The 16046-nt window shown below is 39.2% G+C and overlaps 1 protein-coding gene across 1 annotated transcript in view; it reads left to right on the forward strand.

Moving 5' to 3' along the window:
* PIK3R1 (phosphoinositide-3-kinase regulatory subunit 1) overlaps positions 1-16046 on the forward strand; it is a 57773-nt gene that overhangs the window by 22806 nt on the left and 18921 nt on the right. The window contains exons 3-4 of the mRNA XM_027717184.2: positions 11725-11817; positions 13158-13232. Of these exons, the coding sequence (XP_027572985.1) occupies positions 11725-11817; positions 13158-13232 (168 nt within the window). The remainder of the gene's footprint in view (positions 1-11724; positions 11818-13157; positions 13233-16046) is intronic.

Raw genomic sequence — 16046 nt, forward strand, 5'->3', positions numbered from 1 at the left:
TGTTCTTATAATGTAATTTCATGTGTCTGTGTAGTATAGCAGACAGCAGGTAGAGGGAGCTTTGTTGCTGTAGCAAAAATACCATGTAAATGTATTAACTTACATCTAGTCACTTTAAAATAAATTACACTTTTACTAGAGTTTCACCATTGCTTTATTAAAAAAGAATTCTAGAGTGCAGAAGTTAGTAGAAATCTTTAATATCCTTGGAAAAGATGCAGTAGTTTGTGAGAAGGCAGCTGGCATCAGTTCTAAAGGAATGCTTAGTTAATGTTAAGACCAGTAAGGGAGCTTTTGTTTGTAGGAATCTGTCAAAATTTTGTTCCAATTCCAATGAGGACTTCTACATACTACTATTAAAATCTGGATGTTTAATGGCAAGAATAACACTGAAGCACTGGGAACCTGATAAGTAAGTCAGCAGAGGCAACTGCCAATGGAATGTGCTGTTTATCCTCGCGCCAGTGTTATCCATACTACACTTGAATATTCAGTGTTACATGTTTTCCTTCTTGATACCGTGTGCAGTTTCATGTCAAACCACTGCCAGAAGCTGTAATTGTCCGTTAGTGTCTCTGAGAACTGGGCAGAGTAACTCAAATTCTTGCGGAGCTCAGCTCTTTTCTAGCCCTGGAGCAGCAATCCTGAAGGAGGAGGAGGGAATATAACAAGCCTCACTTGATGAAAAAGGCAATGTTTTGCACTGTACTGATCCGTCTACTCGATTGACCCTGTCCTGTTCCTCCCTTTCTGTCATCTCTGTAATCATCTTTTTTGCTTGTGGTGATGCAGTAGCTTGGTACCCTACACCACAGTTTACCTCTCATCTGCTAATATCTCTCTGACTGTAAACTCCTGGCAGGGAACCTGCAGACATCAAGACAAGAAAAGCAGGCGTTGGCTTACTAAAATATTTTTTCTGCCCTCAGAATCATACTCTGAGGTCCTTGCTGGCTTGTTCTATTTAGAGACATTAACCTGTCCTCCCATTTAAAGTGATACTCATCAGGAATGTGAGAACACTGCTACTGCTGTGCTTCTGCATGTCACACAGGGCTTGGAGTGATCCCTGAGAGTGAGGGCTAAGAAGGATTTCCTTGCCAGTCTGCCACACCTGAGAAAAGCATGCACGGCCTCAAGCTGTGCCAGGACTCAGACCATGTGATAGAGGTAAGATACACCTTTCCTGAAAGCCAGCAGTGTTGAAACTCCAGTGCCAGCCTGCTTGGGGTAGAGCTCCGAAGGTGTCTGTGCTGAACCTCCTCTGTGCTCCTCAGCTTATTGAATGCCTTCTTTGACTTAGAAGTAGAAAGATACCTTTTACTACATTCCTGCTTATTTCTTATTTTACACTGTTTATCTCACAGCTCCTTGACAGAACAGTTGAAGAAGCAGGTGGTTTTCCCATCTCTTCCTTGTTTTTTTGGGAGGTGGGGGTTTCTTTTGCAAAATAGTTTGTGCATTATATATGCCGTTATAATACAGTGGCATGGCAGAAGGCTGTACTTAGTTAATATATTTTCCTCAGAACAGTTCTGCTCATGATTTCTAATCATGTTAATAATAGTTTTAAATAGTTGCAGCCATTGAAAGCCTAAAATTCAGTTCTGTTTTGAAAAGGAGTAGTGCAAAAGCTCACCTGTAGAGGGAACCAGAATACTGTCTTAACTACAGGCTGCTTTTTAGAAATTATCTCTGCTTCAGATGAAGCCAACAAAGGACATGTGTTGTCTTAATTATAGCTTCTATTTCTAAGTATGTTCAGTAGCAGATGAAAAAGTGTCTGACAGGTCATAGTTCATAAAGTTACTGAGGTTTAATCTGATAGAATATTATGTATAGAACTCCCTCCCAGTACAGGCATTATTGCTTCTCTTTCAATAAATTATAGAAATAGGACTTTATGAAAAATTAATAAGTGTGAAACATGATTAGCAGCTACTGCTGAAAGTATTAACCTGTTATGAAGGAATATAGTCCTCTACGCTCTGTTGCTTGGTGGGTTTGCTATGCTGCTTATCTCTGCAAGTAAACTTTCCTCAAGCCAGACACCATCTCTGTGTTCTTTCTCTCCCTGCTTTCATTTTACTTTGTCTTAGAGGAATTCTTAGTTGATTAAGACAGCAGCTCAAGGACAAGTATTCATTTTTGTGTCAGAGAAGGGTAAAAAGATCCCAGATTTCTTTCAGGAGAATTTGTGCATTATAAAGTAAGACTTTCTATTTCAAATCAAAGCTTTGTTCTGCCTAGTCCTGCCACCTCTTGTTTATGAATTATTTTCTTGTACTAATCTATGTTTGCCTGGACTTGTTTCACCCCTTTTCACATGGTTGCCCCTTATTCTTCTCAGCCTGAGGGTGCTGCTGGCACAACTTTATGAATGGGGATGAAGAGAGGAATAAGTTCTCCTGGCAGCCCAAAACTTCCTGCATAGTAACCATGCACATGATACCTTATCAATCAGATTGTTGCTTATACACATGTGCTGATAACCCTGGAAAGTATCTAGGCAAAATATTTTACTGGTCTCAGTTACAGCATTGATTTATGCAGGTAACTTATGTCTCTTTTCGACATATTATGTGCAGCAGGGATAAAATGAAGTAACATTCAGTTTTTATTCTCACCCTCTTAGATTCAGTGCGTTGGACTATAAATGACTCTATCTTATTATGCATAATTGTCCTTCTGAAAAAATGACTGCCTTATTCTGTAAAATGTCACATATATTATAATGCTTCATACATTTTTCTATAAAAGTCAGTTTGAGATGCCCTTTTTTGAGTTTATAGGCTGTGGTGGGGGAAAACATTTTTCCCCCTGAAGTTATAAAATGGTAAATCCCCAGGGGGTGGTGACCCCCTTGGAAGTTTGAACCCATGAGCGCTTTTGCAAAATATAAACATATCACACTTAGACCAGAAGAGAAAGGTAGTAGTTGTAGTTGTTGTTGGAGTGGTGGCCATGTTCTGAGGCCATGAGGAGAAGGGGCAGGAGCCCCTCTGGGGGGCTGTGGGGACTTGGAACAGTGTAAGACTGGGCTAAGTGTCTGTAGCTGAGCCAGGGGATGTTTCTCCACTGTGAGCCACAGCAAGAGATACTGAAAAGTGGCAGCAGAACAGCAGTGGATGGAGAAAGTGGCAGAGCCAGAAGAGATAAGACCAAGCAGCAACAACAGGCATACAGCAACACAGAGAGAACTCCTAGAAGGAGAGAGAGAAAGAGAAAGAGAACCAGCAGCAGAGGGAGCAAGACTAAGCTCTACAGAGACAGACTTTGGGGTAAGGACTGAAACCAAAAACCCCCAAAACCCTCTGAGACCTCCGAGAGAGAGGAGGATGATGAACTCTTACTTGAAAGAGTCTTAGAGTGCTACAGCACTGCAGAAAGGAGCTGAAAAGCTCCGAGAAGGAATGTGGAGGGGGTGACCTTGGCCCCCCTCGCCACTGCTGCCAAGCTAAGCTAGCAGCCTGAGATCAGAGCAGAGAAGCTCTGACAGAACTCTTGAGGCAAAGGCCTTCAACTGGAAGCTGCCCAAGACGTTCTGACTCAGGGATGAATCCCCTGAGGAAGGGACCTTCATGGGATGTCTTACACCCCATGATATGACGTGGTGAAGCGAGTTTTGTCCCTGCTACGCAGCCCACGGAAGAGAAGACCCTCGCTTGGAGATGATGGGCCGAGGGGCTTGGATACCCCCTCGTGTGTACTGGCAGAGATCCAGCTACAGCTGCTGCATGGAAGAGAGAGACAGAGAGAACCTGCTGCCTTAGAGACTGCTGCTCTGAAAGTAGAAAAGATCTTTTCCTTCTTCCCTCCTGGACTTTTATTTGGAAGGGAGAAGAGATTTGGTCCATTGTAAATACTTTTATGTCATGGTAGAGATAGCTAAGATTGTATATAATGTATTGTAGTATTTATTTGTACAGTCATTGTAATATATATTCCCTTTCCCCCATTTTGAGTCTCTTGTAGCGTCTGGAAAAACATCTCACACTGAGTTGAGATGTGGGAGGGGGCTTGGACTAGGGAATTGGATTTTGGAGCTCTCAAACCATGACATAGGCTATGTTTGTCAGTACCAACCTCACATAGAGGAATCTGGAAACGTTGGCTCTGTGTTTTGGGCAGTACACTGGGACTGACTGGAGTCAAAAAGTCATGCGCTCTTGAGAACTCCTGCTGTTGTCATCCTTTGGAATAAGCCCCTTGGATAAGTTCTTGTCACTAGGTATTACTGATGTAGGATCACAGTAGAAATATGGATGCTTTACAAAGATATTGGAAGTCTGGAAGTGTATTGCCAGAGTACTGTTTGTCCATGAGGGTTGTATGTTGTAATTGAGATGTCCCAGGAAGGCTGTTTTGTTTTAGTCAGGTATTTCTCCATTGAAGATGGAGTAAAAAGAGGAATGACAGCAGATGCGATAAACCGTTTTTTCAGTACAGATTTGTATTTCGTTCTGTGGCTAAAATCTTCAGTGTTCTGTTAACAGAACATCTAGATCTAAGTGATTTAGATCTAACAGAACATCTGCATCTAAATGGAGAACTTCGTCCTCCAGTTCATACCCAGCGCCTACTGACCAGTGGAAGAAGCAGACTGTGCTGGTCACATAAAATTGAAGGGTCTTAAAATGGCGGTAATTTTCATCCAGCTTTCAGGTTGTGCCCCAGTCATGTAAGGGCACCAGCGGGCATAATTTCCCTGTTCCTTTTCATAGCTCTGGGGTCATTCATATTCCAATAAACCTTAAGTCTCACACATTTGTCTGCCTCCATATAAATGGGCTTCTTGTGAGCCCAAAGGCTGATAGCGTTGGTGGGCCCAACCATTCTTTTTTCTACTGCTGCAATAGTCTTCACCTGTCTTAATTTCTCCCGGATTTAGTTTTTGCTAGCTGCCAAGGCTTCTGTGGTATTCTGAGTCTGAAATCTGCCTGATTGACTGCATCTCATAAGAGACAAGTAATAGCTGACAGACTTATTAAGCCACTTGTAATGATATGTCAAATTCACTGAAGCTTAAATCTCTTTCATATTTTTCCATGTTGTGTTTTAAAATATTTCTAACAAAACCAATACTGGAGAAGGTAGTTGAGCCCTGAACTGCTCTTCCTCCTGACAGTTTTAGTGGTGCTTTCATCCTCTAGTAGGATTTAACTATAGCCAAACTAAATCACCTCAGGTCAGTAGGGTCTAAGGAGAGGTATTCTTCTTTTCCAACTGTTGCAGCTGAATTTACAATGTATTGCAGTCCTTGATTTGTCTGAGACACACAGTGACACTAACTTTGTCTTCATTCTCACCTTTTTGTCTTTCATCTTGGCCCAGTGAAAACGTTTTGCTAATGGCAGTTGGGCAGTTCTATACACTGTTCTTTTCATAAATACCAGTAGGTTATCTGAAAATGCATATGCCAAGGCAAGGTTATAGTCATAAAATCTCAGAGTGAGTTGCTCTCTGGTATTTAATTGTAATACCAGACTTAACTTCTGTGTTGGTCTGACACTGAACCCAAAGCATAGATCTCTCTTGAAAATTTCTCCATTAAGTTTAGTGTTCTGGGGTTTTTTAATCTTTCATACTGTTCTACTGAAACTTTTTGCAAGAGCTTGCTACTTGTTAAGAGTATAAGGAAACATACAATGGACCACAGAATGCTTCTCACTGGGAGTTAAGAGTTTTGTGTCAGTAAGACTCTGCTCACTCTCTGACGTGTTGTGAGGCTCATGTGGCCTTTCTTCCCCAGCAGATTAAAGCAGGTGCTGAGGGGGCTGTGTCGGCTGAGGCTTGGCATCTGTACCACCTGCTACCACAGGGCCATGAGAAGCTTCAGGCCGTGCCCTCACCTGGGTGGAGGTACCCCCTGGTGCTTTCCACTCTTCCAGCATCTGCACTTGTGTTTCTGCAGGCATGGCTTTTGGTGTGTAATGCAGTCTTCTGAAGCACTGCTGTCTCTGACCTGGGAGTCATTAGCAGTCAGCACATGGGAGGAATACAGGGGACTGCTCAATAGGACACTATTGCCTTAAAGGTGATGCCTCAGAGCTTACTATGCAGAACTGCCAAACTGCCTTTGTTTCCAATGCATCTTCACTGGAATTCAACATTGTAAACTGACAAGTGCTTGAATTCATCCATTATGGATCCTTATTGACATTAGGATTCTGTTTCAAGGAAAATAGGTGATACTAGTGGAACACTTTTTGAATTCCATTTCCTGTACCTAGGAGAGTACGTAACTGCTGAAGTAACTGTATTGCAGTCAAATAAGCTCCTATGTTTTCCAGAATTTTCCGTAGCAAGCATGGGTGTTGAACTTTGTTGGAAACCCTCCGCTGTCCACAGCTTGTAATGCATTACATTGATGGTATCACTGGCAAAAGTATTTTAGGTGATTGATCAGCTATAGTTTCTTCACAGTTTACTGGCTAATCTTGTTGGAGTATTGTCACAATTGCTTGACCATGATCCTTACCTTTACGTTTTTTCTTCTTCATTAATTAATATGCTTATATTTAATATATGTAATTTCAGTACTGGTCAAACCATTCATGTTTCGACTTATTGCATGATTTTCAAACAAGTATGTGTGTAAATCCATAATAATTCGCAATGTTAGTGGATACAGTTGCATGCATAAAGAGTATATCTGCATGCACATAAGTCAGTTATAAACATCTGAAGACCTGAGCTCTCAAATAGTAGACTTTTATATAAAGCTGTGTTGTCATCAAATGCAATATACATGCAAAAACGTTAATGCCATTTCTGGAGAAATAAGAACATTCATGGAGATCTTAAAGCTAAATTCAAGTGATGTTAGTATATAGTTCCTTCAAATATTTAGAAATTAAACTCCTTTTCATGGTGTGGATTGTACATTTTAAGGGGTTTTATTATATGTATTTTTCCATTTCATTATTCATCTAGCAGTAATGAAAGATTTGGCTCAGAAGCATCTGAAGCCAAATTGTAGCTTTAAATTTCCACTTGTCATTGCCAGATACTAAGTCTAAAGTATATCTTTTTACTGAGAACCCTTCCAAAAGGTGCAGCTGTATGCTGGTTTCATCTTGCATTTTGTAGCTGTGTTGGCAACCATTGAACGTAAGGTATGCTCTCATCTCCCACACATTGCCATTGCCTTAGAGCTATTCAGTCCTGTCTGTATCAAGAAGAAGGAAGAGTTTGCAGATTGGAGAGAACCCTGATTTGTTGTTCATCTCATTGGTTCTCACTGCAGCAAGGTAAAAATAGAGCTAGTGGAAAATCCAGCTTTTGTCAAGTGTCACTGGAAGCTTCCTTACTATCTGGAGACCCACTACCAGACCTGGGAAGAAGCATAAAAGCTATATAATAGTTTTCAGAACCATAATATTTTGGAGACCCTGGAATTAAAAAAGAAAAAAGAACAACAAAAAACCAGGAATTTTGGGGGAAATTATTACTTTAAATGAAAAATTAATACTGGATTTTAGCAAAGGGATCTACAAAGTACCTTAGATCCTTAGGTGTGGATTTGGTTCTCCAATCCTCTGTGCTGTCCTACAGTGTTCTTCAAAGCAAAAGATTATTTTGGAATCAAGTACTAAATTCAGTTTGCATGTGAGCTTTTGTTCAGTTCTCTTTCACTAAAAGTGACCTGTCTGAAAAGTTTTCCTTTCCCTTTGTACATCTGAATGTGCATGCTGAGTTTTCTTTTGGAACACCCAAGCTAGAATCATAACTTCTTTAAGCATAACTTGTATTCTAGCTCTAGGGGTAAATTCTCGGCCCTGCCCCCCTGCCTCCCCCTGCCCCAATTAGGTATAGTTTTATTCAGTTTAGCCCCTGAGATTTCCTCTCAGCAATTTGAAACTGAAATGCACTGTTTCCAAATTGGGCTGTCCTCCGTGTCAGTGTTATGAAGTGGCTTCGGTTCTGTGAGTACTGTTAAGTCTATTTATTTTTCTAACTTGTGTGTTTTGTGAGGCCTTACACCTTTAAATGAGCGTAATTTTCTATTCTGTGCAGAAGTGGGAAAATTTAAAGCAAAAGTCAGTATGATGTTGTGCACTAGTTATAGTGGAGGTGCCACAATGAGTAGGAAATCCTAGAACAGGTGTCAGGTTAAGCGATTTTAATTTGTTCGTGCCTACATGTTGATGAAATGAGTGTTTTTCTTCTATGTTGATGAGCATTATGACTGTGTGACTTAGATGTTTTTTTCTGTCACTGAAGGTAACTGCAGGTTTTGTGCCTGTCATTCTGTGTCTGTGTGTTATTTGTGTCTTTTTGCTGTAGAGGTTGTACACGTGCATAGTATTAAAAGATAGGTGAATATCACAAGTTTTCAGTCATGTATGCAAGTATCTTACAGACTGCTTACTTATGGAATAGATTGTCATTCATTTAAATTTCTTATCACTTCTAAAGTTCGGCAATGTCTTTGGAAGATACAGGTTTCCAGTTTTGGAAAGGAATATGATAAAGGGAGGAAGAGACATCAGAAATTCTCTGAACTTCTAAAATACATATTTTAGGGTAACAGAGAAGTATTGGAAACCTGTATTTTTAAGCCATGTGATGTTTGCTTTGCATACACATATTCTGTAGACATATTACAGATTTTGCATAAATATAAAGGGAAATGCATAGCTTCCAAAAGCCTTTCACTTTAATTAAGAGTATTATTGATCAATGAACACTGTACAACAAAGATATTCAGTAATAGATTATGATACAAACCTAGTTTATAAGCTAAAATTCTGCTTAAAGTTTAGATGAAAAGCATGGAGCATCAGGTAGGTTGCAGGAAAAGTCACTTTATGTTTACCTAACCTATGTAGGGTCTACACCACCCCATTCCTCATTTCCCATGGAGACAAAGTGTTTTCTGTATTGTGTTGTCTTCACCTTGCAAGGTGCTTCTTCCCGTGAACTGCACTCTCATAGCCTACCCTTTGATATGACTGATCTTCCATTTATTCTTTCAATAAATTTGCCCACATCATAAGATCGATTTATAGTTTGAGATTGAAAGGAACTACTTGATCTGAAAATTACAAATCAGATGGTCTGTAATTCATTATGCCTGAGCAGAGGCTGCTTGGAGGGCAGCATTTTTCATTTGGGCCCATCTTGTGTCTGATGAAGCAGATGTTAAGCTAATAGAGGTGTTCCAGGTGGAAAGTGACTTAAAGATGGAAAGAACTGAAAATTCCATGCCTTCCCTAAGTAGCTTGTTCTGCATTAATAACTATACTTGGAGATATGATGGTCAGCTATACCTATATAACGCACTTTCTTTGAATTCAGCTTTTAATCAGTGTTATATTAAGTCAGAGTTTATTATGTCTACTCATTTGCATTTTTCAGCTCACTAAGGTGTCACCAAGGAAGGAACCTATCCTCTAAAAAGCTGTGCAGATAATCCTTATACAGTGCTGTCTTTTATTGTTTTATATGAGTCTAGTGTCAGGTTTTTCTTTATTTTGCCCATGACTTATAATGTAGCTAGCATGTAGTCATGTTACTTGTCCTTTTATAGTGTGGGTCAGGTATTAGAACTCTTTTGACCTCAGGAATTGCTCTGATTTTCCAGAAGTCATTAAAAAGTAGCATCAGCAGGCCAGGGATCTGCTTAGGCAACTCTTTTGGGACTCCTGAATGCTTATTTTCTGGGCATCCTAAGTAAAACTGTTATGGCTAACAGATGTTTTTCTAATGTCTTCACTTATGAATGGACTAAAAAGTATTCCAACATTGTGGTACCATCATCTTCCTTCTTTTCGCAAGGGACATGTCTCAGCGTCTCAGTACCCTTCACTTCATTACTACTTACTAAATAATTTTTATATATTGTCTTTCATCTCTCCTCATCTTTCTACACTTCCGAACTTCTGTCCCTTCCATGACAGTTTTTAAATTTGTGTTAGTTTTGGCTGCGGTAGAGTTAATTTTCTTCACAGTAGCTAGCATGGGGCTGTGTTTGGCGTGCTGGAAACAGTGCTGATAGCAGAGGGATGTTTTAGTTATTTCAAAGTGATGCTTATACAGTGTCAAGGCCTTTTCTTCTTCTCACCTCGCTCCACCAGCAAGGAGGATGGGGGTGCACAAGAAGCTGGGAGGGGGCACAGCCAGGCCAGCTGACCCCAAATGACCACAGGAACATTCCACACCATATAGCATTGTGCTTAGCAATAAAACTGGGAGCAGAAGGAGTGAGGTATATACAGAGTGATGGCATTTGTCTTCCCATGTCATCATTATACATGATGGAGCCCTGCTTTCCGGAAGTGGCTGAACACCTGCCAGCCCATGGGGAGCAGTGAATTAATTCCTTGTTTTGCTTTGCTTGTGTGTGTGGCTTTGCTTTTCCTGTTAAACTGTCTGAACATCAACCCATTAATTTTCTCACTTTTATCCCTCTGATTCTCTCCTCCATCCAACCAGAGGAAAGCAAGCAAGCAGCTGTGTGAGACTTAGTTGCTGGTTGGGGTTAAACCACAATAAAACTGTTTGCATTTTTATGGAATTATGTAGTCCAAAATAGGGTGAATTATCAGCCAAAATTTTCTGCTTTCTCATTTTCAGTTGTTGTATTTTTGTTTCTTTTTTTGCTATGTCAAAAATTTTCACATTTTTCTGTTATTTTTTTTTCTTCTTTTCTTTAGTTATCCTCATCACTTTGTTCAGTTTCAGTCTTGTAAGAATGGGTGGGGGGCACTATATATGTACGTATACATATCCATGCAGGCATCTATGTGTATGTGTGTTTAAGAATTGCTTTCTGTTTGTCCATGGTGAGTTTAATTGGACAGAGATCGCCATCACTTAGGCAACTGGCATTTTTTACTTCAGTGATTAAGCTTTGTTTATCAATCATAATCCATCAAACTATGCTAGATGTTTCTGGCAGTAGTTTAATATCTTTATGTAAACATTCTTGCTTTCCAAGTGTTTAACAGAACCACTCTAAAACTTTTGAATTATTCTTTTGGCAAAAATTGTGTATTTAGAGATAGATCATCACTCACATCACAGAGCTAGAATATTCCTTTATAGAGTATGTTCTCTGCATGAAGAAACTAGATTGTGTGAAAACTGACTTTGTATAAAATCTGTATGCAGTTTTGTTTGAATCTACAAAATGTCCCTTTCCGATTATACCGCTATTTATTCTTAACCAGCCCTTGAAAAGGAGATTCTTGCTATAAGTAAACTACATTGTTCGTAGTAAAATGCCTGAAAATTGAAATAAAAAGAAGTTGTTGAACTTTTTACGACTGTGAAATACTTGTTTCTACTGCTGTTTCAGGTCTTTGTAAATCTGTTGTACCCACAGGATCTGCAGGTCTCAGACAGTGATGTGTTTAGTTCCCATACTTGGTGCACAGTGTATGTAAATGTTTCAGACTAAAAGATTTTTTTCTTTCTTTCCTTGCATTGTATTTCTGCACAACCACAGACTACAAGCTTTTATTATATTTTCCCAGGCAGTACGGTGAGTGGTTCTAGGACTGAGTTAGGTCCCTAAAAGAAAATGCTATAAAAATGCAATTGTCATCGTTTTTATTCTATTTTCCGATTACTTATGGAGTCTTCTCTTGTGGCCCTGATATGTGGCATGTTTGTTCTGTTACTAAATTAACTGGTTGCATTACATGTCATGATTTTCATGAACAGTAATTGCATTCACCTGTAGCTTGGCTTATTTTTCTTCTTTTTCTTTTACAGCTTTTTCACTTCCAGATCTTACAGAACAGTTTGCACCCCCTGATGTTGCTCCACAGATTCTTGTCAAGTTAGTAGAGACCATTGAAAAGAAAGGTAGGCTGAAGAACAATCTACCAAGGTTTTTTGTTGCTTATGTGAACCAAGACTGCAGAATTAGATCCAGAGGTGGCATCTCCCCTTTCTAGAGCTGATAATGCATCATACTGCTTAACACCTGAAATAATCTCATTTAAGGTCTGTTGCACTGGTTTCTGCTCAGTAGAGGCTATTTGGACTGTAGGAGCAAAACCAAAGCTTATATCAAATGACATTTAATAACTCAACTAATATGAGTATTATTAAAAGGTAAGAGAGAAGGGTTTGGTATTGTTTTGTTTTTTCTAACCAGTTGGTTATGGAAACACCTTCATAACATTGAGTTGGATACACAGCCATACAGGGAAACAAGTAATACTTTGCCCGAAAGCAGAGGGCAAAGAAAATAATAAACCATGAAAAAGTTACAAGAACTGGTTTGATGTTGAACCAGACAGTGTTATTTTTATGTTTTTTTTTTCTTTTCTGCTTTCCCATGTTGATGTCTCTCCATCCTTTTGAAGCTTTCCTCTTTCTTTTTCTGTGTTCTATCTCTTTTACCCTATTTCTGTCCTCCTGGCACCTCCTCTGATGTTGACTTCATAGTCCTGGTGGGGTAAGGAGCAGCTTCAGTGAGTCCTGATCATTCAGGGATCTTAAGCCAGGGACAAGAGGAAAAGCAATATTCTGATCAGAATCAGAATCAGGCTGCTATCCTTGGGGACATAGGTTCTCACATACTGCATACTTTTAAGAGAGTGTAAGCCTTTCCTTAATGAGTAGGGCCTTGCTAATATCAATGAGAAAGGCCAGTATTTAGCAACCCTTTGCATAAGTAACTGCTACTTTCAGGAAACACCACTGATAGTATTAAATCGTCAGTGCTCTGCATACCAGGATACGATCTCTTTCCTTGTGTCTTCTCTATTTTCACTGAAATATGGAAGTAGGAAACAGTACCTTTCACGCAAAACCACTTTATTGGTGTCTTTTATTCAGGTGGATTATTAGACATATTTTGTGACATATACAGATATTTTCTCTCACACTAGTGTGAATCTGTTTCTTAGTCCTGGCCTTCTACAGTTGGCCAGTGGATAGCTGTGTAGAATACATGGGACTGCTGGTATTTCTGATCTTCCTTGGTCAGCTTTTTCTGCAGACACAGCAGTTTGAATGTACAAGGAGCTGTATTGTAGCCTTAAAAATCAGACACATTCTTAGTGTGGTAGGTGGATGGTGGTGGAAGAAGGTGGAAGAATGTTGCTAATTTAAACTTCTTGAAGAAAAGAGAAATATATTCTGTCAAGGCAACAGTCACTGAAATATTAATATATCCCATTGATTTTGTTTTGAAGGTCTGGAGTGCTCAACTTTGTATGGAGCACAAGGCTCAAGCAGTTTAGCGGACTTAAGACAAATCTTTGAATGTGGTAAGTACAGGTATTCTTCTTAAAACACTAGACAGATTTTGTGGTCAGAGCACTCCTTTTTTCTTTGCTCCTCCACTCATATGTTCTGGTCCTCAATAATATAGTATTAAGAAGACATATATAATTAAAATTTTTCTTTTACACTTAATATGAAAGGTATTTTTCACTTTTACAAATTCTTTCTTCATGGCTCCATTGTGTGGTTTTTTTCCAAGAATAATTTTAATCTCTACTTATCCTTTTGCTTGTTCAAAGACAGATAATCTAGCTGTACAGAGAAAAAAAAGATGTTTTGGTCAGAGTCAAGATAATGATTCATTGTTCTTGTAAGGCTGCAGGTTATTATTTTGTAAACAAATAGCCATTTGTTTACATATAGTTCTATGTGTGCAGTTTTTGGTCCAGTAGGTGGGGTGGCAATAGCAGCACATTACCTACCCTGCTACAGAGTAGCAGAGACCATTTGATTAATATTGTAGGCTGAATTCTCAGGTTTTAGACAGTAAAACACAACTACACCAATAACACCACTTACCCATTCAAGTTTCCTGACATATATTTCCTTTTCTTTTTGATACTCTTTAACACTGCTTCAGGCCAGAATATGCTGGCTTGGCAGCACTCTGTTGCAGTATGAGAGATCAGTAGCTGTTGTAGGAGGAGCGCTTGACTACATCTTGGTGAGCTGGGGTGCAATGTGTGGTGTGAGCTTTCACTTGGTTAAAGGAGCACAAAAATACAAGGGGTGGGAAGTGAAACTGGCTACGTGCCTTGTTGCCGAAGGGACAAAGAAAGCAAGCTTAAACTGTGAATTAGTCTCTTCATTTTTAATAATTGCAAACATTAACAAAATGAATAAGAGATGATACTATGAGTTGTCTGTTACCTTCAAAACAAAAGGGCATCCTGTCCTCTGATGATTGTGGCAGGAGTGAAGAAGTGTAGGTGTACAAGCAGGGAGAGGAGACATGCTTGTGGTGCTAGCAGCTTCACGCTAGCAGCCATATTTTTAGTTTGTAATTGTATTTTTAGTCCAGATAAATCCAGATTTTCTGGGCACCAATATGAATGTATCTCTTCATTTATCTGCATCCTTTCTTAAGTTTCTAAACTGAGGTGTACTTTTTTGAAAGGTTCATCTATCTCCTGAGATCAAAAACTTGTGGTTTACATGTATTCTTACTTAAAATGTAGTTAACTTTGAGAAACAAAAACAGGACTTTGCCCTTTAGTAACAGTGTCTCTTTCTGACTTTTCTTTAAGAAAGAATCAGAATCTTCCAGGACAAAGCTAGTGCAGTGGGTATCCAGGTACATGGATACAGACAGATCTCATCTCCTCTGCCTGCTCTCTTTGAATCAGCAGAATGCTAATTCAGAGAGCAAAGTCATCTTTGGTCTCAAAGTTTTGAACTTGCGTTAGTGTGGTGTTCTGCTAACGGTTAAAATGCTCTCCATAATTGACTAACTGTCTGTTAGCATCAACACAGTGCTATCTAGCTCTAAAATCAAAGTTGTCTTGCATCTGGCCAGCTTGGCAGATGGAAGAGGTCAGGTCTGTTTATATCATTACACCTAAAGAGTTGCAGAGTAAGTTTATTCTCACTTATGTACTCACTATAATAATTTGGGATATACTTCAAGGAAATGGTCAACACTGAAGAGGCATGATTTAACTTGGCTTATGAAAAAAAAACATTCAGTGAGCAACAAAACTAATAAAAACTATTTCTGAAGAATTTTAGTTGGATTCTCTGACACATAATTGCTCTTGTAGAATTCATTCCCACACTGCAAGTTTTTTAGCATCTGAGACATTCATGATGTCTCTTTTCTCATGCAAATTCTTTAGTCTGATAAGATTTGAGCTCATACTGCAAGCTTTTCTTTGGGGAAAACAGAAAGGAGGTGGAGTAGCTCTAAGTTTCTCGCTACCCCCTCTTGGCTGCCTTATTTCACAGTATTTGTAGATGCACCACATATCTGATTTCCTCTGCCTCCCTGTTTACTTTAAACTGGCCAAATGGATTCAGGACTTATTTTACGGAGGACCTGGCTAGCATAGAATGTTGATCAGCATTAATGCCTGAAAATTCTTGTACCAAATATGGATCTTTTTGTAAACACTGAGGACTTTACTGTGCCAGAGTTTCATGTTTCAGGATGAACCCTAATCTGGCTCCTACTAAGTAAGGATTTCTATATTTTCCTATTTTTACTTTTGCTGCTGATATTCCTTTATGTGACACTTCCAAACTTTATCCCGAGTCATAACTATCCTGGAAGGGTATCAGGTTCTACAAGATAAATCCTAACAGCTGCACAAGTTCTGCACATGTATATTTGTTTCGACTTACTCACATAAATATTTACAGACTTGGAGCCCCAAGTTGTTAATCAAACTTTCAGTCATAATAGAAGTAGCTACCAGTAGAGAAGTGGCATTTGACCAAACCTTTGATTAATACTTAGTTCTTACACAAAATATTTACACATAAAACAGAGACCTGTTAAAAATATTCTGGTGTTCCATTACCCTTCCAACATGCAGCAAGTCATTACTGTTACTCTGAGTTCAGCCCTGAACTGTATGTGACAGAAGGCCACAAACAGCTGCGGAAGCCATTTGGTTCATCATATACCAAAGGCCTGGACATGGTGTTGAACACTGTATGTTGTTAGTCTCAAAGATATTTCTTAATGTCTTCTATTCTTTCTTATGAGTTGTTCCCCATAAACCAGATGTAAGTTAGCAATTTTGGCTTGTTATGAAGCCCTAATATGATGAACTTTGTATATTTTTTCCATTTTCTAG

This window comes from Pipra filicauda, unplaced genomic scaffold (genome assembly GCF_003945595.2).
Source record: "Pipra filicauda isolate LSUMZ 115617 unplaced genomic scaffold, ASM394559v2 scaffold34_size3990699_pilon, whole genome shotgun sequence".
NCBI lineage: Eukaryota > Metazoa > Chordata > Aves > Passeriformes > Pipridae > Pipra > Pipra filicauda.